The sequence below is a fragment of the Hippichthys cyanospilos genome, chromosome 21, assembly GCF_059441005.1.
Source record: "Hippichthys cyanospilos isolate Australia breed blue-spotted pipefish chromosome 21, RoL_Hcya_1.0, whole genome shotgun sequence".
Taxonomy (NCBI): Eukaryota; Metazoa; Chordata; class Actinopteri; order Syngnathiformes; family Syngnathidae; genus Hippichthys; species Hippichthys cyanospilos.
The window spans coordinates 7,289,853-7,317,783 of record NC_142389.1 but is presented as its reverse complement, the minus strand read 5'-3'; the positions used below and the strand labels follow the sequence as shown (position 1 = coordinate 7,317,783).

At 39.1% G+C, this 27,931-nt stretch overlaps 2 protein-coding genes across 8 annotated transcripts; both read right to left on the bottom strand.

The window, feature by feature from the left end:
• Window positions 1–7: 7 nt before the first annotated feature.
• Window positions 8–8,818, bottom strand: cap1 (CAP, adenylate cyclase-associated protein 1 (yeast)). 4 transcript variants are annotated; one of them, XM_088405094.1, is made up of 14 exons: window positions 7,493–7,691; window positions 7,343–7,396; window positions 6,011–6,106; window positions 4,883–4,983; window positions 4,673–4,750; window positions 4,372–4,515; window positions 4,190–4,275; window positions 3,489–3,594; window positions 3,173–3,362; window positions 2,344–2,525; window positions 2,109–2,232; window positions 1,383–1,465; window positions 1,160–1,303; window positions 8–1,073 (listed from the first exon to the last, which is right to left on the bottom strand). In XM_088405094.1, the coding sequence occupies exons 1-14, from the start codon at window positions 7,551–7,553 to the stop codon at window positions 990–992; spliced, it is 1,533 nt and encodes a 510-aa protein (XP_088261220.1). In that variant the 5' UTR covers window positions 7,554–7,691; the 3' UTR covers window positions 8–989. The 4 variants fall into 4 exon arrangements, with proteins under 4 accessions (XP_088261220.1, XP_088261218.1, XP_088261219.1 ...); XM_088405092.1 differs by lacking the exons at window positions 7,343–7,396; window positions 7,493–7,691 and adding an exon at window positions 8,682–8,818; XM_088405093.1 differs by lacking the exons at window positions 7,343–7,396; window positions 7,493–7,691 and adding an exon at window positions 8,686–8,803.
• kiaa0319l (KIAA0319-like ortholog) lies at window positions 8,690–27,928 on the bottom strand. Of its 4 annotated transcripts, XM_088405089.1 has the most exons (26): window positions 27,255–27,747; window positions 26,525–26,739; window positions 24,726–24,904; window positions 23,674–23,778; window positions 21,360–21,628; window positions 21,120–21,191; window positions 19,961–20,159; window positions 18,842–18,940; window positions 18,564–18,661; window positions 17,816–17,903; window positions 17,224–17,316; window positions 16,997–17,129; window positions 16,773–16,878; window positions 16,427–16,549; window positions 16,209–16,332; window positions 15,999–16,131; window positions 14,972–15,120; window positions 14,536–14,687; window positions 14,094–14,232; window positions 13,833–13,992; window positions 13,315–13,457; window positions 13,029–13,151; window positions 12,835–12,925; window positions 11,980–12,071; window positions 11,689–11,894; window positions 8,690–8,835 (listed from the first exon to the last, which is right to left on the bottom strand). In XM_088405089.1, exons 4-25 carry the CDS (start codon window positions 23,765–23,767, stop codon window positions 11,698–11,700), a joined length of 2,877 nt encoding a protein of 958 aa, XP_088261215.1. In that variant the 5' UTR covers window positions 23,768–23,778; window positions 24,726–24,904; window positions 26,525–26,739; window positions 27,255–27,747; the 3' UTR covers window positions 8,690–8,835; window positions 11,689–11,697. The 4 variants fall into 4 exon arrangements, with proteins under 4 accessions (XP_088261215.1, XP_088261213.1, XP_088261211.1 ...); XM_088405087.1 differs by lacking the exons at window positions 8,690–8,835; window positions 27,255–27,747 and adding an exon at window positions 27,822–27,928 and having other exon boundaries at window positions 9,726–11,894; XM_088405085.1 differs by lacking the exon at window positions 8,690–8,835 and having other exon boundaries at window positions 9,726–11,894; window positions 27,255–27,745.
• Window positions 27,929–27,931: the final 3 nt, after the last annotated feature.

Genomic DNA, 27,931 nt, shown 5'->3' with positions numbered 1-27,931 from the left:
GAAAACATTATTGCAACATTTTAATGAAGTCTCCAGTACTAATGAGCAGAAACCTGAAACCAACTCCCTCACCACAACAAAAAAAAAAGGTAAAAGAAGAGACAATATAAAAGACAATCCACTGCTTTCAACCACTGATGAACCTGTTGTGGATGATGAAAATCTAGTTCTAGGCAGATATAGAAAGATTCTTTTCAAGGCCATGGTGAAACATCACTTTATGGGAGATGCTTTTTGATTTAGTAACAACAGGAGCCCATCACTATCAGGATCAATTACACATTGCTCTTCACTGCACCTTTTCTTTTCATGCCTCTTTCCATGGAATGTCTAATAATTGGGAATGTGTATACAAGATCGCACGGTTGTGATGGGAATTATTCAAATGATCTAAGTCAGATCACAGAAATGGAAACACGTTACATTAGATGTGAGCGCATGAGACCTCATTTTACTCCTAATGTGTTGAATATTTAACATACACAACCGTTATTATTTTAGTAATGTGCGATGTAGCAGCTGTGGAAACGATTCAACAAGTGCTAAACGGAATTGCATATTAAAGAAACCTACCATACCGTAAATTCAAGGGAAAGGGTGGGGGTGGGGGGGAGGCTCCTAGCCATTATGAGATAATTAGTGCATGAGGCATCCTGACGATTGTGGCTGCATATCCACTTAACTATAACTGCTAATTTAGTACAGCATCAACTGGATCAATAATATACAGATGCAATTGGCAAAGTGCTCCCTGTTGATTGGCTGGAGGAAAGCTTCAGATAAATGTGAGCAGTCCTCATTGGCTGTGGGAAGAAACAGCTAAAGCTGTGATTGGCCAGGGAGAAGGGAAGGGGGGAAAACGCATGAAGTTCCATTCTCAACTTGACAGCGTGTGGGTTAGCTGGTGAGTGCGGGTCATCAGTCAGGTGGGCTTGGCAAAATGGGGGGCAGGGGGCATGTGAGGTGTTGAGAAAATGGATGCTGCCCCTTTATCCCGCGATTTCTGATGATGTGGTGACAAGCTTTGTGCCGTCCCAGACCGTTTTGAACTGCTCAGGAACCGGGAACTCCGACTGCGAAGGACAGTGAGGCGTCACCAGACATCTTCTAATGGATTTGATTTAGGCGTGCCGACAAAACTAAAAAATGGGACACTCACAAATTCGCCATCCTTGCCAGGCACCAGGATGTTCATCTCTGAGCTCTTAGCGCTGATGATCTCGCAATCCAGCGACTGTTGGCTCAGGTACACGTGGCAACCGTCAGTCTTGTTGATGGATATGGTGGGAACACGACCTATAACCTGCACGTGATGGTGCACTCTCATATTTAATGCTGCCTAAAATCTCATTTGATCAAATATTTTAGTCAGCTGTACGTACCTGGACTTTGACATCCTTGCAGTTTATGATGTCAACGATGCCGACAACGTCATCAAACACCAGACCCATTTTCTTACAGTTATCTGATGGGAATATTCAAGCATCGCATGGGTACCGCTTGTTGCCATTTGAGTTGCAATGATTAATATACGACTACTTCACAAATAAATCTACGATTAGTTTGTAAATCGATTGTTCAGTAACCTAGGACCTGTCTAGATACAGAGAATTCCGGCCTCTAAACTGCAGTTGGATGTTTTTAGGCCGATGCAGATTTTTGCTAGGACAAAAATATTGAATACAGATTAATTAGCCAATTCATTAAAAAAAAATAATAAAATAGTATTTCTTTTCTCCCGATACATTTCAATAGGTGTCAATTATATGTGGATTTTCACTATTAAAGTCCTTTTTGGATCTTTTCTTTTTGGTTCTCAGCATGCATTATGGGGCACAACGAATATAGTCATAAGGACATTAAATGTTGTCATGTGTTTGCCTTACCAGTAGTTGCATGGGTGTCATATTTAAAACATTTATGCCTGATTTGTTGCGTATGTGCTATCTTATGTTTTTTGAACAAACTGTTGTGTTTGTCTTACTAGTAGTTGAATGGGTGTCATATAAAATGCATTTATGCCTAATTTTGTTTAAGTAGTGACATTCAAGTAAATCATTTGCGCAACTTGCATTACAAAAAACAAAAACAAAAAAAAAAAACCTTACCAATAGTGATGGAGTTGAGTTTGCCCTTGACCTGGAGAGTGCTACTGTTACACTTGAAAGCGTAAACCACCTGCTTGAGCTCAGTATCACTGATCACCAAGTCCTGGGCACCTTCTTGGTTTTCCTGCAGCGTGACACACACACAAACAATCAGGAAAAACTTGCTCACTCAACACCACATCATAGCTTGGCTTCGGGTTGGCAGCCAAACTATGAGGAGGGCAAAACAACTTACCACTTTCCACTTCTTGCCATCCAGCTCAAGCACGGGGGGGCCGCTGCGTGATGCGGTGGCTGATGCAGCGGGGCGGGGGGAAGGACTAGTGAAGGGTTTCGGTCCGGTGCGCACGGGAGCATTTTGAGTTTTGAGGTTGGGATTCTTGTGGGTCTTTTCATCATCCTTAACATGCCTGAGGCCTTAAAAAAAAAAAAAAAAAAGGAAATTAGGATATTATAAGAAATGTTTAAGGGTAAACTGTCCAACCTTCCAAATATACTTTGGTAGTTTTTTTTAATCCCTCAAGTACAATGCTGTATAGACACACTACTCTACTCTAGCTAGGCCTCTTCATCTTAACAGTGAAATTTTGTCCAAACCTAAACCACTAAACCTTCCCATATCGACTAAACCTCTCTCAACATCAACCTGGTTCATTACTTTTGCCCAACTTGCAGTACTCTGAATAAGCAATGATAAAATTCACAAATGTTTCTTCCATTAATTGAACAAAACATTTCCTAGTTCATTCAGAATCAAGACTAAAAATGTCATTTTCATTCTTCAGCGCACATTTTGACATCATGAGACAAGATGCCGCCAAAGAATTGATCAACAGTACCTCACAACTGACTGACTACAAACAGGATGTTCTCAAAGGGAAGTGGCTACTGAGCTTGGGGTGTCATCATTCAATAAGTTGCAACCAATGTACATTATTTCTGCAGCTTTCGATCAGGTATATTTTGTATTCCTGAATTTACGGTACACCCGACCTGACAGCTAGGATGCAGACAAAAATCAGTGCCTGCAGCGGTACTTTATTGTGCTCCTTTTGACAGTTTACCTTTGGTGATGTCAAACCCCTTGTTGATGGACTCAAACAAGGCATTCCGATTCAGGGCGTCACTGTCACCGTGTCCAGAGGAGCCGCAGAGATCCTCGGGAGGAGGAGGTGGTCCGGGAGGGGGTGGGGGTGGAGCAGCGCCTCCGCCAGGCCTGCTGGGAGGGGCTGCAGAGGCTGAAGCAACTGGGCCCTGGACAGGAAATTAGAACGTTTCGGAATCCCCTCCACCAGAAGCACATGCTGCTTTATCAGCTATACCACTCAAAAGCAAGGCTTTTTGGCAGGTCTTGTTTTATTTAAGAATTACGGTACTTACAGTCTTGCTCCAGGACAGACCGGTGGTGTGGTATTGCTTGATGTAATCTTGCAGTGCAGTCCAGATTGCCAAATAGGACCGCACCCAATCCACGTGCTTCTTGTCCCTTTGAACATAAGAGGAAATGTCATAAGAATAACACTCACTTTTAATGCACATTTGGAACTAATATATTCATTACAGTGGATTCATCAAAAATATATAGGAGGCATGCTTATATCAAAACTAGTGTTAGAGTCAGCAAGTCTGCATTTGGACAAATACTGGATTGGGCCTTTCTTTAACCCTCTAACGGCCTATAATTGATCAATATAAAACTGAGCAAGAGTGCTGGGCACTCCCTGAACTTTTTGTTGAAGCTGAGCTATTTTTAGCGACAAATTTCCCCATTTAACTTTGAAAACAAATCAGGTTTTAAAGCAGCTCAGTATGACAACACTGCACATGTCAAAGTAAAAAGTTGCCCTTTTGTCTTTAACTTGTAAAACATACAAGTCATATTTTTAACACAGGAAATCCAACGCATATCCGCAGTTTACGCTGACTCCATAACTCTAAACTTAAAAAACCAAAAACATTAAGGAAGAATAGCGCTTGACATTTTGCCTCACAATTACCACATTTGCAGTAAGTGGAAAAAAACCCTCAGCAGAAAAAAAAAAAAAAAATAGAGGATGGAAGAATAAGCGAGGTTTCATTACTTTTCCTTGTACTCCTTGAGCACACGGTTGGTGTAGAACATGGCGGCATCCTGCATCTCTTTGACATACGGGCCTGGCTTTGGGGACTAGGACAAAGAATATTGTTGATAACCATATGTTCATTTAAAACAAAACACTAATAAAGTCATACAGCCCTAAAAAATAATGAATAAATTGCTCACCACGGCAACCCATCCGAAGGCAGGCACGCTCTCGCTGATGGCGGACAGGTGGTTGAATTGTGGGGATGTGCGGTTCTGCTCGCGGAACCCCACCACCTGCCCAATGATATCTGACATCGGCCGCAGAAGTGTGCTCAGAACCGCCTTGACAAACAGAAAACAGGCATGAAACAATACAGCGGGCTGAGTCGCACCTAAATAAATGACCGGGTGATTATACATTGAAAGTTACAATAGTTTACAAGAATTGTGCAGAAACTTGACAATCGTTTGGTTTTCTAACTCATTTTGAGTGGCATACATCTGAGGGCTTCTGGGTAGTGGAGGCTGTTAGAAGGATTTGTCTCTGACTGGAGAATGCTTGCTTAACCATGTCTGCCTGCGAAGACGAAAAGAACAGGACAGAACATAACATTTGTCAAGTACACAATCAGTAACAAGGTTTGCGGTTGGACATATGTAGCATTAGGATTTTGGTAACAGAAAAAAAAATTCAAGAAAAGTTACGTACATGTTTCAACACATCACCTCCTATCTGCTGACTGTAGCAGTAATATTGATTCACAGGACCACGGATGATCTCGTCAAAGGCGTCAATGTAGGCTGATACAGCTGTAACACGAAAAATCTCATCACAATCAAAAATAACTTTACAATTCGTTTCGTGTTTTTTTTTTTAAAGATCACAAGTTTCATAATTTTTCTTAAAGATTGCAATTTCAAATGGCTTAGACTTTGTTTTTTGGCAAAGCCTCTGGCCGCTGATGATAGTGCATTTTATGGTGGGGAAGGATGGTGTGGTTTCAGTTGAGAGCAGTTGCTAATATGCCCCAAATGAGTTGTTTGTTGGTCCAACTTGTGACCGTAGACAACATGCTAGCTAATGTTAATTTTATCTTCAGCATGTTATAACGCGTTGCCTTGTATGTGTTTAGCTTGTGAACACCCAGTTTAAGATATTTTTCAAAATATAATAATTTTAAAATTTGACAAAATGTGTTTTGTGTTTGCTAACGAGGCAATGTAGCCAGAATAGCAAAGGCGGCATTTTAGTTAGAATGTTTTTTGACTAAATAATTGGCAGCAGCCTTTTTAGGGGAAAATTGACCTGGTTTATTATAAGCACCAGGACAACAAGTGCAAAAAGTCAAGTCTACTATAGAGCTGTGTTCTCAAAACATCTAGATGCAGGCAGTAACTACACATCTTTGAGCAGCGTCATTTGTTTAGAAACAAAAACAAAACAGCAAGAGGGAAATCAGTCACTCAGCATTTCGCTAACTATCTAAGTAGCATTTAATATACAAAGGTAATTGTTTAACTTAAAATTGCTCAAATTCTCCTATTTAAACTTCACAATAATTAAACCAACAATAATTGTTTTTTTATTACTTAACTATTGTATCTTTTATGTCTAATCAAAACATGACATTTGCAAGCACCTGCTTTTATTTTGAAAACAATGATCGAACCATGAACAAAATCAGTTTCAAAAAGCTGAGGAGTACATTAATCTCATCATTTGAACAATTTAACCTGTGTTTTGGTGCGTTTTTGAATGAAAAATGAAAAAGTAATTGGTCAATAAACGATAATCAAGAATTTTAATACTTTTTTGTAAGTTCTTTCTTCAAATTACCTCCGCCAGAAGACCCTTCGCTGCAGCCCGACATCGCCTCCAGACGTCCCACAGCCAACTCCAGCCGCTGCACTAGATTCGCCAGATCTGCCATACCTACAGGATTAGAAGCGATTAGGAATGTCTCCCAATCAGGACGAGGTGAAACTAATGTGGCGTTATGACTGTATACTTCAAACATAGCCTGGAACTGTGACACCACTCTTTATTAAAAAAATAAAATTGGAGACTTCATGAGTCCATCAGAAAAGATGAAGCGACACGAATTTTAAGTCACATGTAAAAACTTGTTACAGCTGAGAAAGTGAAAACAATTACTTGTGCTATGAGACAGACCATTTAGAATAACAAAAACTGTATGTTAATGTACTTGACAACATTGATCTGCAAAATTACTTGAGAATTATTCCTGCGAAGTAGGCTACACCTGAAGGACTAAGACTCAGGTAAGAAATAGAAGAATGCAAGTGAAAGGAAGCAGGTCAGGACTTGAGAAAAGGTATGTTGATACCAGACCTCAGGTGTGCTAACTATGACTTTACGGCCAAGTGTTAGCTCCACAACAGTTTTCAAACTATACGGGAATCAGTTGTGATTTCTCCTTCTTTTTTTTTTTTTTTTGCTTCAATTAGCAAGCTATGTTCAACCAGTTTGACGACGGCACTCAACGAGAGGGAGCAGCAAATTCATTTCTCCACCAGGCTTGGATATATAATTAGATTAAGGAAGGGCACTCACCACTAATACCCATGACCTAATTGCCTTGGAGTGCCAATAAAAGCATTGCACCTGAACTAACTTTAATATTTCCTGCTTTATGCAGCATTTGATGAAGGGAGTGGCCGCTTGGATTGATAACACACAGCATGTACCGCATAGGACTAGCACCTCAAATAGTCTGTTCCAGCCTCCCTTCAAAAAATGTGTAATATGGCACCCTAATATTGTAATTTATATATTTCAAAAAACATACAGTTATGACAGACATTGTGCTGCTCCTTTTGGTGAACGTGCATTGGTCACCTAAGGGGAACATAATAAGCATACTGGTCACTTCTCACGGAATCCAGGTTGAAACTTTTTGTTAAAACAATCAGATTTAACAAAACTTTGAAAGATAGAAAAAAAAAAATCGATTGTTGCAGCCCTAAAAGTTTGGAGCCACTGCACACACAAAAGAAATACCTGCTCAGGTTTTGCCAATGCCCAGCCAAAACGTGGATGCTACTTACACGGACATACGCATTCCTGTCACAAATAATGTAAACAATCAAGATTCACACCTCGATACAATCTTGCTATACATGATTCTAAGTCGTACAACCTACGTACATCTGTGGGAGACGTTTGTTGTCATTGAGCACCACCAGGCAGCAGGTAGAAAACCTGTGAGAGGTTCCGCGGCGGCAAGACGCTCACATGAAGGTGCGTTCCAGTGTCCATCGGAAAATCGAACATTCTACATACAAAATCTGAACTCACCTTTGAAAACAGCTATGTTTCGCACAAACATGGAAACTTTATCCAAATATATTTTCAGCATTGCTGTGGATTTTTGAGAAAGTACTACCTGGTACCATGTATATGTTGCTGCAATGTTTGAAACATTACATTAAAAAAAAACATTTAAAAAACAAATTTTTAAAACGCCAAATATACAAAACGTAAACTAACTGTACTCGTTTGCAACGAAGCAGTGTGAGGTCTTTGTCCTTGACGAACAATAAACTCGTAAAAAACTCTTTCAAGTGCATGATGATTTCAGAACGTCATTTCTTTATGGCGGTCATATTTTGACAATAACGCACGTTTGTTGAGTGTATTGGGCAAACAAACGTCAAAGGTGCTCCTTTCTCAAAACGCAATGATCATGCTGCACAAAAAACAAAGACCGCCCCGTTGACTACAGATATTGCGGCAATGCGCTTCAAGGCGTCAAATTTACTTGCAAATGTAATTTCAAGAAATGCGCGATAAAGAAAACTGCTGATTGCCTGGCAAGGAATTTGCGGAATCTGCTTTTTTTTTTTTTGCAAGTTACGACCTCTCTCTCTGGAATAACATTTTCATTTAAAAAAAAAAAAAAACAACAACAATGGATTGTCATTCGGTGCGATTAGGTTGGTATTTTAGATTAAATTTAAAGTAAATGGCTTGATGCGGAAATGTTTCTTTTAGTCTTGATGCACGAGGAGAATCAAATGCGACACTGAAACGCCGTAACCCTGCAACCGGCGTTTTATTTAAAAACAGCACAAACTGATTTGTCAGTAAAGTATCGTAAAACGCTTACATAATGCGTCTGTCTTGTTACTGCTCCCCTCTTTGCTTTTCGCCTAGCTTCGGCATTTCCTGGTTTTTGTGGCTAACACGCCCTTCGCTTTAGCACGATTGTGCCAAGATGTTGTGTATGCATATGCTTATCATACACTAGAAGATATTCCTCCTCAATTTGCTTTATTCGATTAAAAAAAGCAAAGGAGTGAGATAACTCCGTTATGTGCTAAAACAATGCTGCGGTAGTGTTAGCAACATCGGCTAGCCGGGTGTGTTAGCGTCCCACCGATTGCAATGTTGATTTTGGAACGAGGCAACGCTCCGTTGTGTTTTACGGTAGATTCTTAGATACTTTTACAAACCCTCCGGTTAGGTGGAATGACTATGAGCTTACCTACTAAATGGGTCAATTGCTCCCTCGGTGGTTGATTCGGAAGTCGGGTTGTGTAGCCAGAGAAAGGCAGACCGAGCTTGGTCTTTTTCTTCCTGGATGAATTTACCCAGCTGTCACCGCGCTTCGTTTCCGCCCTTGTCTGCTGTGCCCGTTCCTTTGCCATATAAGGCGCGTGAGTCGCACACGGAAAGAAAAATGGAAAAAGTGAAAAATAATAAACTAGTTTTTCATTTCTAATGACATAAATATCACAGTTCTGTAGAAATTGCTCTGAAAAACAGTAATTTAATGGCAGGATAGCGGCCGTCTAGATAAATGTGTTTTCAACTGGTAGGTTGTGACCCCAAAATATAATTCACGACTGTATTTTACTGTTACATTTTTTTTGTTCATTTTTGCAAAGTTTGTAATTTATCTTTCAATCCTGATGGAGGGAAGACCCTTGTAACCAAAAATAAAACTCCAATCCAAGTCACAATTTCTCCAAAATGATCCCACAAGTCAAGTTTTTTTTCAAAGATTCTCTGCAGGTCATTCATGTCTGAAAAACAGGTACAACTGATGATCCCCAATAGCTTAAGAAACAAGTTTTGAAAAATAAACATGCACAAATAAATGGGGATGTTTTCACTCCCAAGAATCCTAAACATGACCCTAATCCTAAATTCTAGCAAAATCATATTATCCATGTAATTAAAAATGTCTATTGGTCAATTTGTTGTACTTTCGAAGGCAAACGACTATTTTCACATCATTACAGTTTTAAGATTACATTTTAAGACTGTAAAATAAAAACAAGGCTCCATATTTCCCACAATGCACTATTGCAGGCAGTTGCAATACACTTATCATATTTCAAACTCTCTTCCTCACAAAAAGTGGATTTTGTCTTTTTTTAATCCATTTGTAATCCCTCAATTTGGTAAAGCTGTTGCACAAGCATACAAAAAAAAAAAAAAAAAGATTAAAACCTGAAAAGTGAATCATGCAGGGTGTACTGTATGCTAAAGCTCTTCAATACACATTTTGACCGGACACACAGAGTAACAGGTAAGGCGTTGGGCCTGGCCTTTATTTAATGAGAAAATAATTTAATCAGAATGCGTGATAATCTTTACCTCTGCTTCAATCATGTTTAATAAAGGGCAGATGTCTATAATAAAATTAATGTCCCTATTCTCTCCATTGAGTTGTAATAGAGTAGCAAAGGACAACCAATGGAGTTAATAGGTTCATAAAAGTCAACACAGATGATCACATCCATTCGAGTTGGGTTTGCAGTACAGTCCAGTTCAGTAATTATACAGTGACCAAAATTCATTCATTTCCATCAATTATCCCACGCTATGTATTCACAATCATGTTTTTTTTCTGTGAGAAGTAAATGGTGAAATAAGATATATCATTTGCTTTTTTAACACTTTAAATCCCATGTCATTTTTGTCCCACAGCATTAACACAATTATGTTCTCAACTGGTCTCCCCAAATATTTTCACAGAAGAACATAAATAAACAGCTATCCTCAAGAATAAAATGAAAAGTCTTTATTCTAATTCCCAGATTATCCAGTTGTTTCAGGTCACATACAACACAAGCGTAATCCTTCCTTCCCTCTGAACCTCATTTAAAACATTTCAAATTACTCTCCCTTCATTCTTTGTTTCAACATCAATTCTTGGCAGTTTTATGAAAAATTCACCCCCCTCCAATCACCTTTTAGAGCGTAGACAGTTGAAAACAAATGGGAGCATGTTACCATTTTGAACAGTTAAAAAAAAAAAAGACAGTTGGCACTTGGGTGTGCTTAATTTGACTTTGTCTACAGCTGAAATGAAAAAAAATTAAAAAGTCATATCCTGCTATGCACTCCAGTGACTGGACAGTAAAGTGGCGCAGCAGAGCTGAGCTCATGAGATAATTTGACGGTACGGTACACATCTATCTGCAAAACATTAAAGTGATTGCTTCACTTTCATTACAGTCCGAGATGAGCTGTGACGTAATCCTTTCCACATTCAACGTTGTTTCACATTCTGCATGCAAAGTGATCACAAAGTGTAAAGCGCCTCTCAAAATAATCATGTCTTTGTTTAAACATACTTCTTACTTTGTGGTCGTGAGGGTAGTCGCCTATTTAAAAAAACAAAACAAAAAACATTTGGTTTTAGCTTATTTGTTTCCACACAGCAACTGAACCCTCCTTTCTTAATATATTCATGAGACTAACTGTTCCAAATAAGAACAATTCCAACAATGCAATGAAAGATTAAGATGCTGTCTGTGAATCAAGTAGATACAAGCGATACTTCAACATGAAAAAAAAAGTGCATCGAACATTGAATCATAATAGGAAGATTTTGTTAAAAGTGGTCTTCACTAAGGTCGTATGATCTGGTGTATATTCCAGTGGCTTCATTTGCGTAGGGCAGAACCTTCAGAATAAAAGCAGCATGTTTGGCTCAATGCATTTTTCTGACAGCAGTTACCTACACACACATACAACACTTTGAAGAAGAGACTTTTGGCACATCAGCCAGGGGGAAAAAATGCCAAGCACACACATAGTCATTCATCCAAACATACAAACATGCAGGTGATGATTCCAGAATGAAACGGGGCAAAGTGCAAGCATCATGCCCCCTTTTTTTTGTTAAATCCAGTGCTGTTTTTCTTCCCATAAATCAGCTGTGCCGACTTAATAATCTATGGGCAGTGTTTGGTAGCGTCAGGCTAACCTTTAACAGTGTGAAGACGGTTCATGTGCGTCCATGTACTGTAGGTTGACCAGAAGAAAGGTTGGGAAGTATGATCTGGGCCTGCTGGTTTTACCTCAGCTTTAATAATCGGGTCCTGGTAGTTCTCTACTCGAAACACAGTACTGACTTCCGAAAACGATAGGCTTTTTCCTCCGCCGTGGCTCAGTTTTTCAGTGTAACAGTGTGACATGCTTTCAAGTTCAAGGCGGGTGAAATGAAGCATAAAGGACGGATCGGACGCGAGCTTCACCTCGTATTGTTATAGCAGCTCTTCTCTGTGCTTCTTTCCTCTCGCGGGACCTTGACCGTTCCTCAAAGAGCCGTTTTGCGGTCGCAGGAGGTGACCGCGCTCCTGCTCTGTCCATGAAAACCCGACCTGCCCGTCTTCGCTCTCCAGGTCGGAGTCGGAGTGCATCAGGGCAGAGGAAGTGGGGGCGGGTACAGGCTTGATGCGGCCTGGTGATGTGGCACAAGAGCATTAGTCACTGCGTCCGGGACTTACTGTATAATAGGCAGTTTGGATCTTCTGTGTAAGTCTCACCAGCTCTGGGTGGTTTGAGCTCCAGAGCATCGTGCTCCTCAGCTTCCAGCATTTTATACCGGCTTTTGGTTCTGCGTGCTTTGCTCTTACGTCTGGTTGCAAAACAAAGAAAACACACAAAGGAAATGTTGGTCTGGTGATACAATCACATGATATTGCACGGGCTGGCTACACAGTCCATGAAGATGATCACAACTGTTAACTAAAGTTTTTTCTTTTTTTACAGAAGACAAAGACAACATGCCTATGACTATTGTTACATTGTTTGCCTACATCCGTTTGGTTCAAATGTTCTTGATTAAAAGGTTAAAACATGAAACAGATACAATTCGTTAGCTTGTCTGGGGTGTTTCTATTGTGTATTAGCATTAAGCTAACAGTTTCCTACAGCAAAGTTATGTGGTTGTTTCAAGCATGTAGAATGTGAAACTAAGTCTATTCGACAACATGGCAAATCTGTTGTTGAATCATGTTGTATTGATATTATCACTAGTATATTTGCATACATTGTATACATACATGATGTATACTGTATATAATGTAGTATGCGCTTTTGATATTCGTATTTTGGTCTCTTTTTATTGTTATAACCATGCTAATGTCAATAACTTTTTTTGCCTGGTTAGACAAAGAAAATGTACACATAGTTTTTATTGTTTTAAGTTCAGTTTGATAGCAAACTTAAGATGGAGGTGGAGATAAACAGCAGGTTTTGGGGACACTTGCTTGTTGTGAATATCTAACGCTCGAAAATGTAATTTTGAACCGCAAGTCGAAACAAAAACACAACAACAAAATCTCAAATGCTGAGTTACTTGTAAATCGAGGTACTATTAAAAAAATAGAATATCTCACCTGTCACAGCAACACACACATCCCCAGACAATTGTTGCCACTGCAACCACAATCATGAAGGACGCTATGGTCACATAAAGCACGCTCCATTCTGCAAGCATACCAAACGGCAGCATTATTTTAAAAGTTCAGTTGTAGTTTTGTCAACAATCTCATTTGGGTGCTTTATTGCTGCCTATGTCATCATCTCTTACCGCAGTTGCTCTCTGCGTCGCCAAACTGAGCTCTGATGAAGTTCTCCATCCAGAAAGGGTGACACACACAGCGTCGGCTGAATGAGTCACACTCGCCGTGATTGGAGCAGTTTAGCTGGCAGACTGAGGAGGACAATGGATGTAAATGGATAAGGGCAACATGTTATAGAACATCCGTGGAGAAAATGAAATGATTTGGTGCAAGAGGACTTTACCAGGAAAATACAATAAAAGAATGATTCCACAATTTCCTAAAACAGTGTCAGAAGTACATTACAGGACTCACTGACAGTGTCCACCCGACGGGCCTTGAAAATGAGGAAGTCATTCTTCTGTTTACGCAGTTTGTTGCGTAGGCTGAGTGCAATGCTGTGACCGGGCAGAGGAGGGCGCCCTGGGCCTCCTGACACCAGGAAAACCAAGCGGGTACTAAGACCAGAACAAGATGAGACAAGTTGTGTTGATTCAGTTGTTCTCAACCATTTTTTTTCAAAGATCTAGATTTTTTTTATTTATTTTTTTTCGGCCTTAAAAATGTAAAAGAGTGTGCTGTGCTATTAACAATTAACACAATGGACTGGACTCCTGAAGTTGCTTACCGTTCCAATTAGCTTGCTCTTAATTTAAAAACCAGTGAACTGTGGGCAATAAACTACTTTTGGAGCTGCACTAAACACACTAAAAACGTTTGATTTAGATTTGCCGATACAATATAATGCAGTAAAAATAACGAATGGCTAAAATAAAGTGGAAATTGGACAATTCTGATTCGAAAACTGCTCTACGTTCGATGCAACTACTCACCTGTGCTCATTGAAGGCGCCAATCTCTCGAACAATGATGTCACTATCTAGAACTCCAAGCAACACGCCAACCTGCCTTAGCAGCATATCACGTTGACGGTGGGAAACCTGCATTACGGGCACCTCTAAGACCAGCTCCACCTGGTCACGCTCCCATGGGTCTGACCAAGGCAAACAGTAAAAAACATACAAAAGTTGAGCCTTGTTTGCTTCCGTCTAAAAGAAAATGTTTTCACTTTTCAGTTTTATCCCCCGTGTGTACCTGGTTTGACCTCCAATGTGCCGCTGTCTGTGCTGGTTTGACCTTTGCTGTCGGTGACAGTCAAGGTGAAGCTATACTTGCCCTGCACCAGGTTCCCAAGAAACAAAACAGCTTGGTGATCAGAGTTGTTTAGAACGTCCTGTGAAACAAGCAGGAAGTAAGTTTTGCTCTGAGTGGCAGTAGGGTGAAGCAACAACACAACTTTGAATTTCCATTTCCTGTCTGGCAAGATATGCTTCAACTCTTTCTCTAAACTTGATGGACTCTCAAAAGTGAAACTTTGTGGATGACTGACAGTTGAATGCTATCAAGTGGCATTCAAAGCAAGCGGGTTACCTGAAAACGATTCTCACAACGCTTATGTTTAAAACATTTTTACTGTGGAATACAGTTTTTTATATGTTTATTGGTCAATTGTCAACAAAATCAGTTATTGTCTCACCCCAGCTGCAGGGCTGCTGTCATCTCTGGTCCACAGGTAGCTGATGCCACCTTTGTCATCAGAGGAGTGAGAGCCATCCAGGGTGGCGGTCCGCACAGGCAAAGAAATGGGCGGGCTGGAAACCACGCGAGCTATAGGTGGCTGGTCCAGTTCTGGTTTAAAAGTAGTTCATATGTAAATGACTAAAATTGAACATCCACTTTAGTGGATTCAAGTGCAATCCTAAAAATGTATTAATCAAAAATGTATAGGCTTGGTTGCAAAGACTTTAAAAATAGGGGAAGTCCGAAGAAAAGATATTAAAATGTTCATAAAATATCGGGTAACTACACCATTTCAATAAAAAGCCAATTTAACATATAAAAATAAACAAATCTTACAGCGTAACCTTCAAACTAATTATCAGTTTTTGGTCATATAAAGACAATGCCCCCACCTTCTCTGACAATAACCGTGACCGTGTCACTACTCTGCAGCTTCCTCTCGTCGGTCACTGTCAAGGTGAACTCGTAAGTGCCCACCTCTAGACCTGTCACCGTGGCAACGGCACTGTCTGCCTTTTCGATCTTCACGCCATCAGGACCCCTGGCAGAGAAACAGATGGCAAAAAGCGGAAAAGTGTGACAGAGAATTTACAACGGAAAGAATTTGCGAGAGACAAAAAGTGAAAGAAATTTCATTTCGAAGTTTTTGATTGGTGTGAACTCATTTAACCCTAAAGAGGTACTTGTGTCTTTGCGTTACAGACGTTAAATTCCATGTACTTTTTTTTTTTTTTTTTTAATATTAGGGTAAAGGAGTGGCAACTAATTAGACAAACATACATACAGTATTCCAAGCACTTTAATTACCGTATTTTTCCAAATATAAGATGCACCTGTGTATAGGACGCAACCTTGATTCTAGGGTCAAATTCTGGTATTTTCTATGTTACAGTGCATAAGACTGCGCCGGCAGTTTGGTGATATTGTAAAAACTACAGCAAAACAGAATAAATCACATCTTTGTCATTTCTTCATATCGTCTTATATTTATATCCATGAGTTTAATATTGCATTTGTAGCGGGTATAATGTCGACTTGAATTTGCGGACAAATGAATGAGCAAGCAAGTGATTAAGCGAGCCGATAGTACCTCCTTGTGATAACTTTAGGTTTCGCTCGAAGTCGACCTGCCAGGGCCGTTAGCCTGTTAGCCTTAGCTAACAGCCAATTGACTGCCTCTAATCTAGCTCATCTCATTACCGTAATTACAGTAAGTAAGAATATATCCGTTATAGAAATGTTCATGAATGTCAAAACTGCAGTCTTTCTTGAATATCATCGAAAAATAAACGTAATCTTTAAATTACCGTTCATGAGATGCGCCCATACTTTTGGCCTTAATTTTTGGAGAAAAAAAAAGTGTTTTATAAATTCGAGAATTGCGGTAATCATAACCTATTGTCACTAAATGCAACTGACTTGGTCTGCTTCCAGTGGTAGGTGACAATCTTTTGGTCATCGCTGCTTTTACTGCCATCCAGCATAGTTCGATCAACCGGTAGCGTCAGTTCTTTTTCCGGACCTGCGTCTGCCACTGGCGGTTTATTGTTTTCTGTGGGATGAAAGATCAAATCTGTCAACGCATGAAATCAAGTTGGAATCGATATAATGCGGCTTGCAACAGTTTACCTGGCTGCACAATAACTGTGACTTGGGCTGTGTCTTGCTGTCCAGCAGAGTCGGTCACAGTTAGCTGGAAGGTGTAATCTCCCTCTTGCATGGCTGACAGCTGCAAGATGTGTGTGCGCACGCCCTAAAAAATAAAATGCAAAACACAGGACACCATATTCAACACTCGTACAGAATGTGTCTCATTTAGAAAAAAAAACTATTTTTAAAACGCTTACCTGCATTTCCACCACTTTGTCTTTGCTCTCAGGACTGAGGGACCACTCGTATGCAAGGGAGTCATGGTCATCGGTGCTCTGGTTGCCATACAGAGTGATGGAGTTGCGTGGCAAAGTGATGACCTGGGAAAAAAAAAATGAATACAAAAGTTGTTTATTTGATATTCAAAATTTGATGGTTGATTTCTTAGTCCAAGTCAGACCTGTCTACCAAGTTCACTTAAGAGATTTTTGCTGCTAACATACAAAACAAACAGCCAAACGGATAAACTGTAAATAAATTTTAAAAAACCAAAACAAAACAATGAATGAATACATCATTTGAGCATTGCGTAAAAATATTGACCTGGTTTGGGCCAGCGTTGGCCACAGGCTTGTAATCTTTTGCTTTGTTGACATTCAGGGTGGCCTGTGTTGAGTCTTGGGCGCCATCTGAGTCAGTGACAGTAAAACTGACAAAATAAAACAAATAATGGGGGGGGGGGGCAATATTAAACACAGATGAAGAACTGTACAGTGAAAAAAAAAATGTAAGATGAGGCAACCATGACAAAAGGTGTGAAAGTGTACTTGAATGTGTAGTTCCCTGGAACCAAGTTGGTGAGGGTCAGGACTGCCGTGTTAGCAGACACCTTTTCCTCTCTGAGGGGACCTTTGACCTCTTCCCAGTGCCACGCCACTACTTTGTCATCGTCTGTGCTCTCTGAGGGGAAAAAAATGTGTTAAAAGGGGCAGTCAAAGCATGTAGCCTCAAGCTGTAACAATGTCTGCACGTGTGCGGTGATTCAAAAACTCACTACTGCCATCTAACACCGTCGAGCTTGTTGGCAAGGAGATCTCTTGGAACTTTGGGGAAACCAGGGCAACGGGGGGCTTGTTTACCCGCGGCTCTGTCAGGTGGAAAACAAGAACTTAGCATGCTTAGTGAGGCGTAAAACACTTGGGACACTGTGTAAGATTTAGACCGTTTTTCATTAAAAAAAAAGATCAATTAAATGATTATAAATTGCAAAAACTTGCAAACAAATGTGTTGTTAACGACCAACAGTATGTTTTAAATATATCGTAGTTCTATTCATCATTACATTATATTACTTGGGGGGTGGCACGTCTCTTGTGGCTGCCATGTTTCTAGTAGCTAGGACAATGGTAAATGCAGCAGCTCCTGTTGTCCATCATGAAAAACGGTCGAAATCTTACACAGTGTCCTTTTTAAGTGAATGTGGCACAAAAATGTTTGTGTATGAGTCAAATAGAATACTAGACCCAGACCTATCATTAGCACTTGCATGCTGCATAGCATAAACATAGCATTTGTTATACGGTACGACTAGAGAGTAAAACAAATTACTTAAAAATATATATATACACAAATTTATTTTCCCATACCTGGTTTGACAGTGACATTGACAAAGCCTTCTCCATAGGCCCCTTCCCCATCCACGGTCACCTCAAACTCATACAGACCAACTGTGAGCTGAGAAAATAAATATAAGTCAAAATACAAAGAAATAGGGCTGAAACAAATAATTGACAATATGATTGATAACTGATATATCATTTCAAGACATAGTTTAATTTACAATGGTCAAAACCCTTTGAATTTGAGCCTCTAACAGTATCATCTGGTTTATGTAGTCCTAAACCCAAGCAGAATTATAACATTTGTTTTGAATCAAAATTAAGCACTGGCAAACATTTGCTTTTTCTCTGACATGACACGGACTAAATAAATCAGTAACTGAATCTTAATGTATTTGTTCAGAATTTTCTGCAGTTTCACTTTGAAATGGTAAAATAATGAATATAATTTAGTCTTAACTCGTTGGTGGTATTTGTCCATTTTTAGAACTTTTATTATACAAAAAAAAAGATTAATGATTCTCATTTAAATTAAAAAAAAAATGCACATGCGCAAAATCATTTTTTGCAATTTTCTAATCACTTTTCAAAGTACTATGTAAACGTCCCAATTTGCATCCACTTCATACTCAGGAAACGATCATTTGTTTCCAGTCAGTCGCCTGGAAATGTAAATATCCGTTTTGAAAAGTGTATTTATTATTATATATCTATATATCTGCTTTCAATCAGTTCAATGTATAACTAACACACTTTGAAGGCGAGTATGATGTACCTTGCTGAGTTTCAGGGTCTTGCTGTGCTTTCCTTCCATCTCCCCGCTGTAATCTTTGGGATGCGTTATCAAACGCCAGTCAAATGCGTACTTTGTATCTGTTGGGAAGCGGCGCCGGGAAAAAGTCAGAAAACGAAAAGCGCTCATGCGGTGAATTAACATAGATAATGATCATTTTTGCAATGGCGGATTTTCATTTGGCATCATTCAAGCGCATCAAGAAGACAAAATGGGAGAAGCAAAATGAAGCAGTCTGTTAACGAAGTTCTCCGAGTTACCTGACGGAGGCGGTGGCACCACAAAGGCGTTAAGCTCGACTGAGTTGCGGGGTAGCGTGACCTCGACGCTCTCCCCTGCTGACACCACCAGTTCCTTCACTGGAATGGAAAACATAATCAGATGATGCCAACAGTGCATGGCGACGACAGCAACAAAGCTTTTATTGGAACGTTCATTAAACATTCATAAAAATGGAATCTTGGATTTCACAAGTATTTTTTTAGCTGCAAAGTGTCAAACCGCGTGAAATTTTCATGTAGTTAGAGCAAGATGATAATTTGCTACTTTGCGTAAGGTATTTGAACTCACTAGATTCTTTTCAAAGGTTTTAAGGACGTAGATGATGTCATCTTGGTTGTTTCATAGGATTTGGAAAATTCAGGTTGATTAGCATCATTCAAACTGATTGCATTTGTGAGATTTCAAAAGATTTTTGTCCCCCAAAGGCAACAAGAAATAATGAAAAAAGAGAACTTTTGTCAAGAAAAGCTGAATGCATGTGGGCCAAAGGTTGACAGCTGACATGTATTAGTAAAGTAAACCAGTGGTATTACTTGTTTACAGTTACAGAGGGCTGAGAGGCTACATAGTGTGTCAATCACTTAATCTTATTTCAAACCACAGATGACCTTTACGCAATATCTCCTTTGACACTGTGTGTACAGAAGTTGCTATTTCCATGCTGTGTTATCTGCTTGAAATTAATCTCGCTCGGGCTAGCTGAATACTGTCATGTGCCACGACGTGCGTTGCAGTTATAAGTTTTCGGTTGCAAAGACAAATCATTTTTTTTGTCATCGGGCGAAACCGACTACACAAGCTCTTCTTGTTTGTTTGAAGGACGCCTGTCTCAGCACATTCCTTCACATATGCAGCGCAGAGGAACTATGAACAGTCCGTATGAAAACTTTGCAAGAAATGTGTAGTCAGGTTATCAAAATTCAGACTTTTGAACTTGCGCTATGCCATTTTGTTCCCATTAGACAAAGGAAAAAGAACAAATGTGGGACCTTTACAGTGATTTACAAAGGATAACCCCTCACCCCTTCAAAAAAAAAAAGAAAAGAAAGCATTATCAAGAAGCAAAGTCTCCGTAAACATAATCATGGATTTCTTACCGGCCCGTGTTGGAGCAACACTGAAGGTAGTTGCAATGGGCGTGCTGACATCACTGCTATTGGAAGACGGAGAAGTGTCTAAAATTGTGGCGTTCTGCTGTGAGGAATGTTCACTCGTCTTGTTGATTGTATAAGTAATGTTCTTTTGGTCTGCTAGTGGAACTACGCTTGGGTCGGGCATCGGCAGTCCTGGGTGCTCCTGAAGAAAGTGTTAAAAAAAAAAAAAAAGCATAAAATGTGCGACAACTTCACATCTTTCATTTTAAAGGGCTACTAAATGTATTCTGTGTTCTGATTTTGTCAATGATCGTTAGTTTTCAGAATCGTTTAATACCTTTCAAAAAATTCTCCTTGTGTTTTTAAAGGTAGTAATTGCACTTGAAATATAATAAAGTTTCCAAATGACCTATGAATGTTTTATACAAATAAAAGCATTGTTATTGATAAAATAACACAAGAATTGAATTCAATAAATATTTTATTCAGGCACTTAACTACTGATTATAATTCCTGAGCCCCAAACTATGAAATAAATTAAAGTATTAAGAACAATTCCTATGTTGACTAGTGCTGTCAATTATATAAAAATATTAAACATTGTCAAAACACTAAAAAATAAAAAGTGCTAGGACTGTTTTAACATCAGTATGACATCAAAAAAAATATGTAGACTATGTAGTGCAATGATTGACATATTTGTAACTTGTCCTTCAATAGTGATATTTTCCCATCAAAAATGAAAACTAAAAAAGTCATTCTGATCTATAAACGTGGGGAGAAACAGATTTACAAATTACAGGTCAATATTCCTGCTTTTGTGTCACTCGCCGTGTTAAATAAGCATTTCAAGAATATGGTATTACAAAATATCAAAATCACGTATAAAAGTAAAATCAGGTGAATAAGATTATCTGCACACATGTTAACGTTTTTGTCGTTTCTGTTTTCATATATCTATGTGTGTAATTAGAAAAAGGTTGATAAGTTGAGCTCACACATAACATTATTTGCACGTGTTAAGAGAGTGTGTTTTGTTTTGGGATCTGAATAACCCAGAAAAGTATTAATATGAATAGAGAAAAGAAGGGAGTACTGAACTGCAATACATTTTTTTTAATTTTAGTCTATATATGTTAAATAAATCAGTCAATGTAATTACCATGTTAGGTTGTTGTGGTTGCACTTCATGCCCTGCCTGTCGAACGCTCCTCTTTCTTTTTGTGACGGAACCCTTAAGAAAAGACCAAGAAAATAGCATTAAAAAAAAAAACAAAACAGAAGAATCAAAGCTGAACCGCTAATTCTGAGTCAAATGTCACTCAAATCAATTTTACGTTATGCATGTTCTTTTATTTAAACGAAATGTAACAACTGATGCTTAGCAATTATCCAGTCGTACCTTGCTTAGTATCTGAAGGAGGCCGAGAGACTCCTGATTAGGTTGGGGCAAAAACAAGATGGGACAGCCCCTCTTCAGGGAGCAACTAAGAAGGACACAACGCCCGCCGAGGCTCCACACAGCGTTGCAACGCGGCCTCAAGCAGCAGGTCTCCCAGCATGTGGGCCCACCTCTCCCATCTGCAAGAGGGGACCAGCCCAGGCTGACCACGCTTGTCCAGTGGAGCCCCAGCACCCCTCCGGTAACACGGCAGACATCTGCTGAAACACCTGGACAGAGCCACAGGAAGTCCATTAGCTCCTAAATGGCGCCATTGAGGAAAAAAAAAAAAAGTCATGTGATGACTCTCACAGTGTCATGTTAGAATCCTGCTGCGGATGGATACAAATATTAAATCTGGCACTAGCTGCCAGACAATCATCTGGTTTCTGGTGCCCCTGAGCAACTCAACCCCAACATGTGATGATAAATGTGTTATTAATTCCTTTCAGCACCAACAAAAACAACTAACAGATGTTTCTGGAATGTATTTTAATCAAGAACATCCGAATGCTACAGTTCTGTACTATAATAATATAGTTCAAAAGAGCGTAAAGATGAACTCTTTCAGTGCCAAGCGCTGTCTGAAAAGGCAACCCCCAGAGTGCCAGACGAGCATTTTGACGTATTTTTCAAGGCTGACAAAAAACTGTATGACTACAAAGATTGGATTCCATTCTTTACCTAATAAAAGAAAGTAAGATTCTACCTTACTTCGATCTTTAATCATCACTGTTTTTTTTACTCTCACTTGAGTGACACCAAGCTATTTTAGACAAAAGGAGAAAATAGGTTTTTCGCCGACAAAACAAAACACCCGCTGATTACAGCCCAAAACACATGATGCTATAAATACAAAACACCGCCCTTTGAACCGACCGGTACCAGCAGTCATCTGTCAGTTGCAGTGAGCTGCTACATTCTGTTCCTCGTTGATGGCATTACGGCACTTTGCAAATGAGTTTACGGGCTGACACACATGCTGTGAAGGGAACAATAATGATCGTTTATCATTTCTATTTTCCAAGCATGGAAAATAAATAAATAAATAAATAAATAAATTGAGCTTGACTTGATGGTGCAGGGATGGGCAACTGCCGGCTAATAGCCCACACATTCTGAGTGCCTCCTTGTATATAATTCCCAAAAAAGTATTTTGGGGTTACTATGTTAAGTACTTCTTTCGATTTTTTTTTTTTTAAATTGACAAACATTTATTACATATTTTCTACCAAAAAACACAGGTGGAAATGGGGAGCAAAATCCTGGAAAATTAACGTTATAATTAATACAAAAAAAACAACAAAAAACTGAATATGGGAAGCCATGAGTAAGCAGTGCTTGACTAGTTTTAAGATGCAATATCAACTTTCACCACTAGATGTCAGACAATGTATTGTTGTTACTATACCTGCTGTATATCATGCCTTATACTTCCCTATTTTACAGCATGGTCTAATATCATTTTTCAAATGTAGAACAGCAGGGAACAGTTTGTGCTGTCCTTTAACGGTAAATTACATGCAAAAGCCCTTTGCAGTCCAAAAAAAAAATGTCAACGAGAACATGCATGCGCTGCAGCAAAATTAATGCTATCTTGACCGCGGACTTTATTCAACTTAGTTCTGAGAAGAAAAAATCCCATGACTTTGCTCTCACAAAACCCATGATTGTTTGATAAAAAAAAAATCCTTTAGCCTCTGTTTAGTCACCCCACTCTTGTCCAGTCTTCTTCTGTTACCCACCCTCAAGACACACAGAGCACCCATTGTTCTGTTTCACACTGTCAACACTGACACCCCCAACACACAAGGGGGGTTTTCCATCATTGTGAGAACATCCCATTGACATCATTCTTTTACTAGCCCTTCATCTTAACCATCAAAACCGGTTGCCTAGCCTAACCTCAACCAAAATCAAAAATAGGCCTGAGTCCATGAAAATGGTTCCCACAAGTGCAAGAAGTCCTCACAATGACAGTAAAAGCTGGAATTCGGTCCCCACGATGCAGCAAAACCAAGTTCACACATGCACGCTCGCAGGCACGCACAAATACATGCACACACTCACAAAAACACACGCTCTCTATTTGGTTCACCAGATCAGATGAGTAAAGAGACCAAAACAAGCAAAAAGCAGCCAGATTCCGAAGAGGATAAGGACACACCTTGGGTAACCACAGTGGCTGTGGCGCAAATATTTCAACAGCTGCAAACGTGAGTTCCTTATCAGTTCTCGGTCAAGAAATATTCTTTACATTTTTAATTAGCCTTACTTGTGGGAGGGGCCAAAAGCCATAGATGCATCAGCGGCAGGAGGAGGAGGTGAGGTAAACTCCACGTGAGTAGATGCTGGTATGCAGAAGACATTTTTAAATGACCTTAAGAGAGAAGAAAGTACTCTGGTTTAGTATAAAGCAGTGGGGGTACTTCAAGGAACTTCAGGGGGTACTAGAGATTTTTAATAAAACATTACCTGTTTATTTTTGTGAACACATCTCTACTATGATCCCAAAAGTGGACACTTTAAGTTTAAGTTCTCTGTGGACAAATATTTATTTATAATTATTTATTTCTGAGAACAAGTCTGACACTTAATCTTGAATATTTTTTTTTGGGGGGGGGGACATGTTTATTAATAATTTAAGTTAGTGATTTATTTTTGTGAAGAGATCTGTACTGTAATCCCAAAACAAGACGCTTTATGTTGAATATTTTTCAGTGGCCAAATCTTTATTTACGATTCTTTTTGAGGACAGGTCTGACACTGTTGATTATTTTTTGTGGGTAAATATTTATTAATAACTAAGTTAATAATTTATTTTGTGACCAGAGCTCTACTGTAACCCCAAAACAGGACGCTTTATGTTTAATATTTTTCTGTGGACAAATATTTATTTATATATTTTTTAAAACAGCTCTGACACTTCATATCGATTATTTTTTGGTGGAAAAAAAATATTTTTTGACAACAGATTTCTCCGAAGATCTAAAAGAGGACACTTTTGATTGATTATTTTTGTGGACCAATACAAATAAAGTTTGAAAGGGTCTAAAATTTAATAAATCAGACACTGATGGCATGTTTTAAGTCTTTTTTTTAACCTAAAAATGCTTTGCAGTACAGGGGTACTTGGCTGAAAAAATATTTCACAGGGGGTACATCACTGAAAAATTTTTGAGAACCACTGTACTGTATTGTGACAATTTTCTTCGCGACATGCCTAGGGACACACCCAAGAAACAAGCAACTGTTGCAAGGGTTGGGCAAAAGGAAACGATGCACCTGTTTAACAAGTGAAGTATGCTGACAGCACCTACGGTTTACCTTTTGTCCCAGCAGGCAGATGCTACTGGGTGGAGTAAGTCAGCGGCAGTGTGGAGCTAGGTTGGCAGCAAGGCGCTGAGAGGCGATTGGTGATGGAGGAACGGGAGCAACGACGCGGGGAGGAGATGCAGCATGGCCGTCAGCGTTGCCCTCAAACAATCAAACGCTCAAACGTGAAGCTGGAGAAAAGACACAGAGAACAACGTGTTGAATACGAATACCCATTGTTTACGACTAATAGGAGTGCCGATCACACCTCAGGCAAGTCTAGCCTTACAGAGGAAGTCAAGTCGAAAACGTTTCTTTACAATAATATTTGCTGTCGGGCTGCAGTAATCTAAAAACGCTATTTTGATCAATATTGTGTCTGTAGAATATGAATTCAGTGGCAAAATTCACCTGTTTTAGCCATCTCAAGTCGGCGGTCATTTTGCCACTCGGCTGTTGACGGAAAATGACATCACAACTGCCCAAGGGAGCAAGCAATCGTGGCTCAGCTTGCCAATGTCAAATGACCAAACTCGGAAAACAAGTGAGGTGTGACTGTAAGTAACTGTAAGTGACAAAATGGCTGCACCCAGAGATGGATAAAAATAGATGCATTTTGCTACTTAATGTATATTCCACAATAGCAATAATAACCAGAATTCTATGTTTAGACTAGCAGGGAATATGCTCATATTTCTTTAGCCCTCCATGAAAGCAAATTCATTATCATTATTTCGAACAAAACAAAGCAATTTCAAACATCTGCTTTTACTTTGGAAAGCAATTACGACTTTTGCTGATATTCTAACAATAAGGACCAAATCAGCAACCAAATGATAAAAACTTTTTGATTTGTCAATTTGAAAAAAAAAGGCCTTTTTCTCAATAAAGGGACGGAAATTAAAACCGTTTTATATAAATTCAATTCATTGATTAATGAAAAAAATTAGACAGCAATCCACTATTAAAATAATCAGTGGTTGCAATTAATAGACATACAGTAAAAGATAAAAATGTACACATGCATTATTTTATATATATATATATATATATATATATATATACACACACAGTACATATGTATATATACTGTATATATACTGTATATATACTGTGTGTATATATATATATATATATATATATATATATATATATTTGTATTGTGTAGATGTTTCTAATATTTTGGTTACTGAAAAAGGATTCAAATTTTACACAAACAGGCCTTCTGATGGTATATCAACCTACTTAATAGAACCACAATTATAATGAAACTCCTCAGGTAATCGTTTCATGTGAACATTTAATTAACACAATCCAACTAAATTTTATGTGTTATTTTCAGGAAAATGCATGAGCGCATTCTACAACATAATTGACTCATGAATATTTTGAGTTTGTCAGCAGAGTCCCATCAGGAGACTATTACAAGCTAATCGGGAAATAAATCAAGTTGTTTTCACACGCAGCCGCTGCATAGACACTTTGCTAGAAAAAAAGACATTCAAACTCAGCAACATTTTTACCAGGTAAAGCAGCACTTCCAAAGCCTTTTGGAAGCCAACATTAACTGACACAAACCTGATTGCACGGTCTGTCTCCATCCCCCTCCAGCAACCTCAGAGCATTTGAAGCAAAAAAAAAAAAAAGAACACTCCAGGCCAAAAATGAGAATAAGCCAGAGCAAAATATGTTTGGGGTGGAACAAATGATTTAGTCACATTTGTCCCACCTTGTTGTTAGTTTCCCTTTTTATTATTTCAAGGCTGGGTCAGAACGTCAACATGTGCAGCAGCAAAAGTCAGCTTGGTCACCTGTGTTGATGCCAATTTGGAGACGTTCCCATCCAAAAGGCTCCTTTTCACCTGAGAATCTCCATCAGAATAATGGCCTCGTTGACAAAGAGGCACTGGTCTCAGCTTTGGTTTCCTTATTTATCTTTCCTGAAGATAAGCACGCTTGCCGACCACGTTTGCTTCCAGACAGGTGGGGGCCACTCTTTGACGCCAATTTCCACACAAAATGTATTCTTTAAAAAGAAGAAATGCATTTAAATAAATCTCCTGTTTAAACAAGCACATTTTGATTCATTCTGTTAAAAGTCCTTCAAATGATGCATGATCTGTGTAAAACTATTGTTTTTACACTGAAACACCTTTAAAGTGTAATTAGATTACAAAGAAGAGATGCAGCAAAACCTGCATCAGTCAAATTTTATCTTTTTAATTGCACAATTTTGATAGTCGTGAAGTGACCGTTACCAATTGAAAGATGAACGCAAATGCATGCACGTACTGTATGTACAGTATGTATATGAATTGAAAACATCATAAACTCTGAATGGTGGGTGTGCATCACTGTACATTTTAGCCAGCTCATTTTGACTTAATGCCTCTTGTTTAATCATATTATGATCATGTAGGAGGCCGATCGCTGCAGTCCATTACATTTAACACGCCATTTACAAACGCTTGAATCAGTAATCTGCCGCACTTGGTGGATCACTTTTACGCATTGCATGCAGACATCCGAGGAGTAGTATACCTGTTTAATCCAAGATCCTTTCAGGCACCTTGAGCCTAACAGCTGCTGGCATCACGATTCTCATCTCGATTTATTTACTCGCCGTGGCCACAGGTACACCGCGTGGGGTTTTCCAAAATGTTATTCCTGCTACGCCGTTTAAGAAGGAACCCGTAATCGTCATTAACTTCTCCAGATCGCCGTAGCGTGTTAAATCCTCGTTAACGTCTCTCAAATTGGGTCACTATCCCGATTCACTCGTTCAGCTGATGTTCCCGTATAAGCTTCACCAAGCCACTTGGAGGACATACGTGCATTTCCGGTAGCAATTTCAAAAGTAAAATAAATCGGAACAAGAAATTTCGACTTTTGATGACAGATGGAGACGCTATGACACGCACATTCTCTTGCTTTAAAAAATCAAAATAGTTGCAGGATTTTAAACTATTGAATCCGTGTATCAGTTAAACTAAAAATATTGACGTTCTCGGAGTTGATGAAGGAGAAGTTACTGTATCTTAATCTGACTTTTTCCGGTCTGCGTCACTTGCGAAACTACCAAAAGAAATGCAAACCATTAAGACTCACTTATTTGCTGCGAATTTCTTGCACGATTTGGAATGGTGGAAGACGGTTATGTGGTAGACACGGACGCAAGACTTTTTTTCGTTATCTCTGGCCAATTTTGCGTCAACAAC

Excerpts from the sequence above, each read along its gene's own strand:
- kiaa0319l (XM_088405087.1), bottom strand. The coding sequence starts at position 23,767 with ATGTCTTCTGCATACCAGCATCTACTCACGTGGAGTTTACCTCACCTC. Across the intron at positions 21,192-21,359 it reads TCCTTCAGATACTAAGCAAG|GGTTCCGTCACAAAAAGAAA; the intron begins GTACGACTGGAT and ends TCTTTTCTTAAG. Across the intron at positions 13,993-14,093 it reads CACATTGGAGGTCAAACCAG|ACCCATGGGAGCGTGACCAG; the intron begins GTACACACGGGG and ends TGCCTTGGTCAG.
- cap1 (XM_088405094.1), bottom strand. The coding sequence starts at position 7,553 with ATGCTGAAAATATATTTGGATAAAGTTTCCATGTTTGTGCGAAACATA. Across the intron at positions 3,363-3,488 it reads GTCTGTCCTGGAGCAAGACT|GGCCCAGTTGCTTCAGCCTC; the intron begins GTAAGTACCGTA and ends TTTCCTGTCCAG. Across the intron at positions 1,466-2,108 it reads ACTCAACTCCATCACTATTG|ATAACTGTAAGAAAATGGGT; the intron begins GTAAGGTTTTTT and ends TATTCCCATCAG.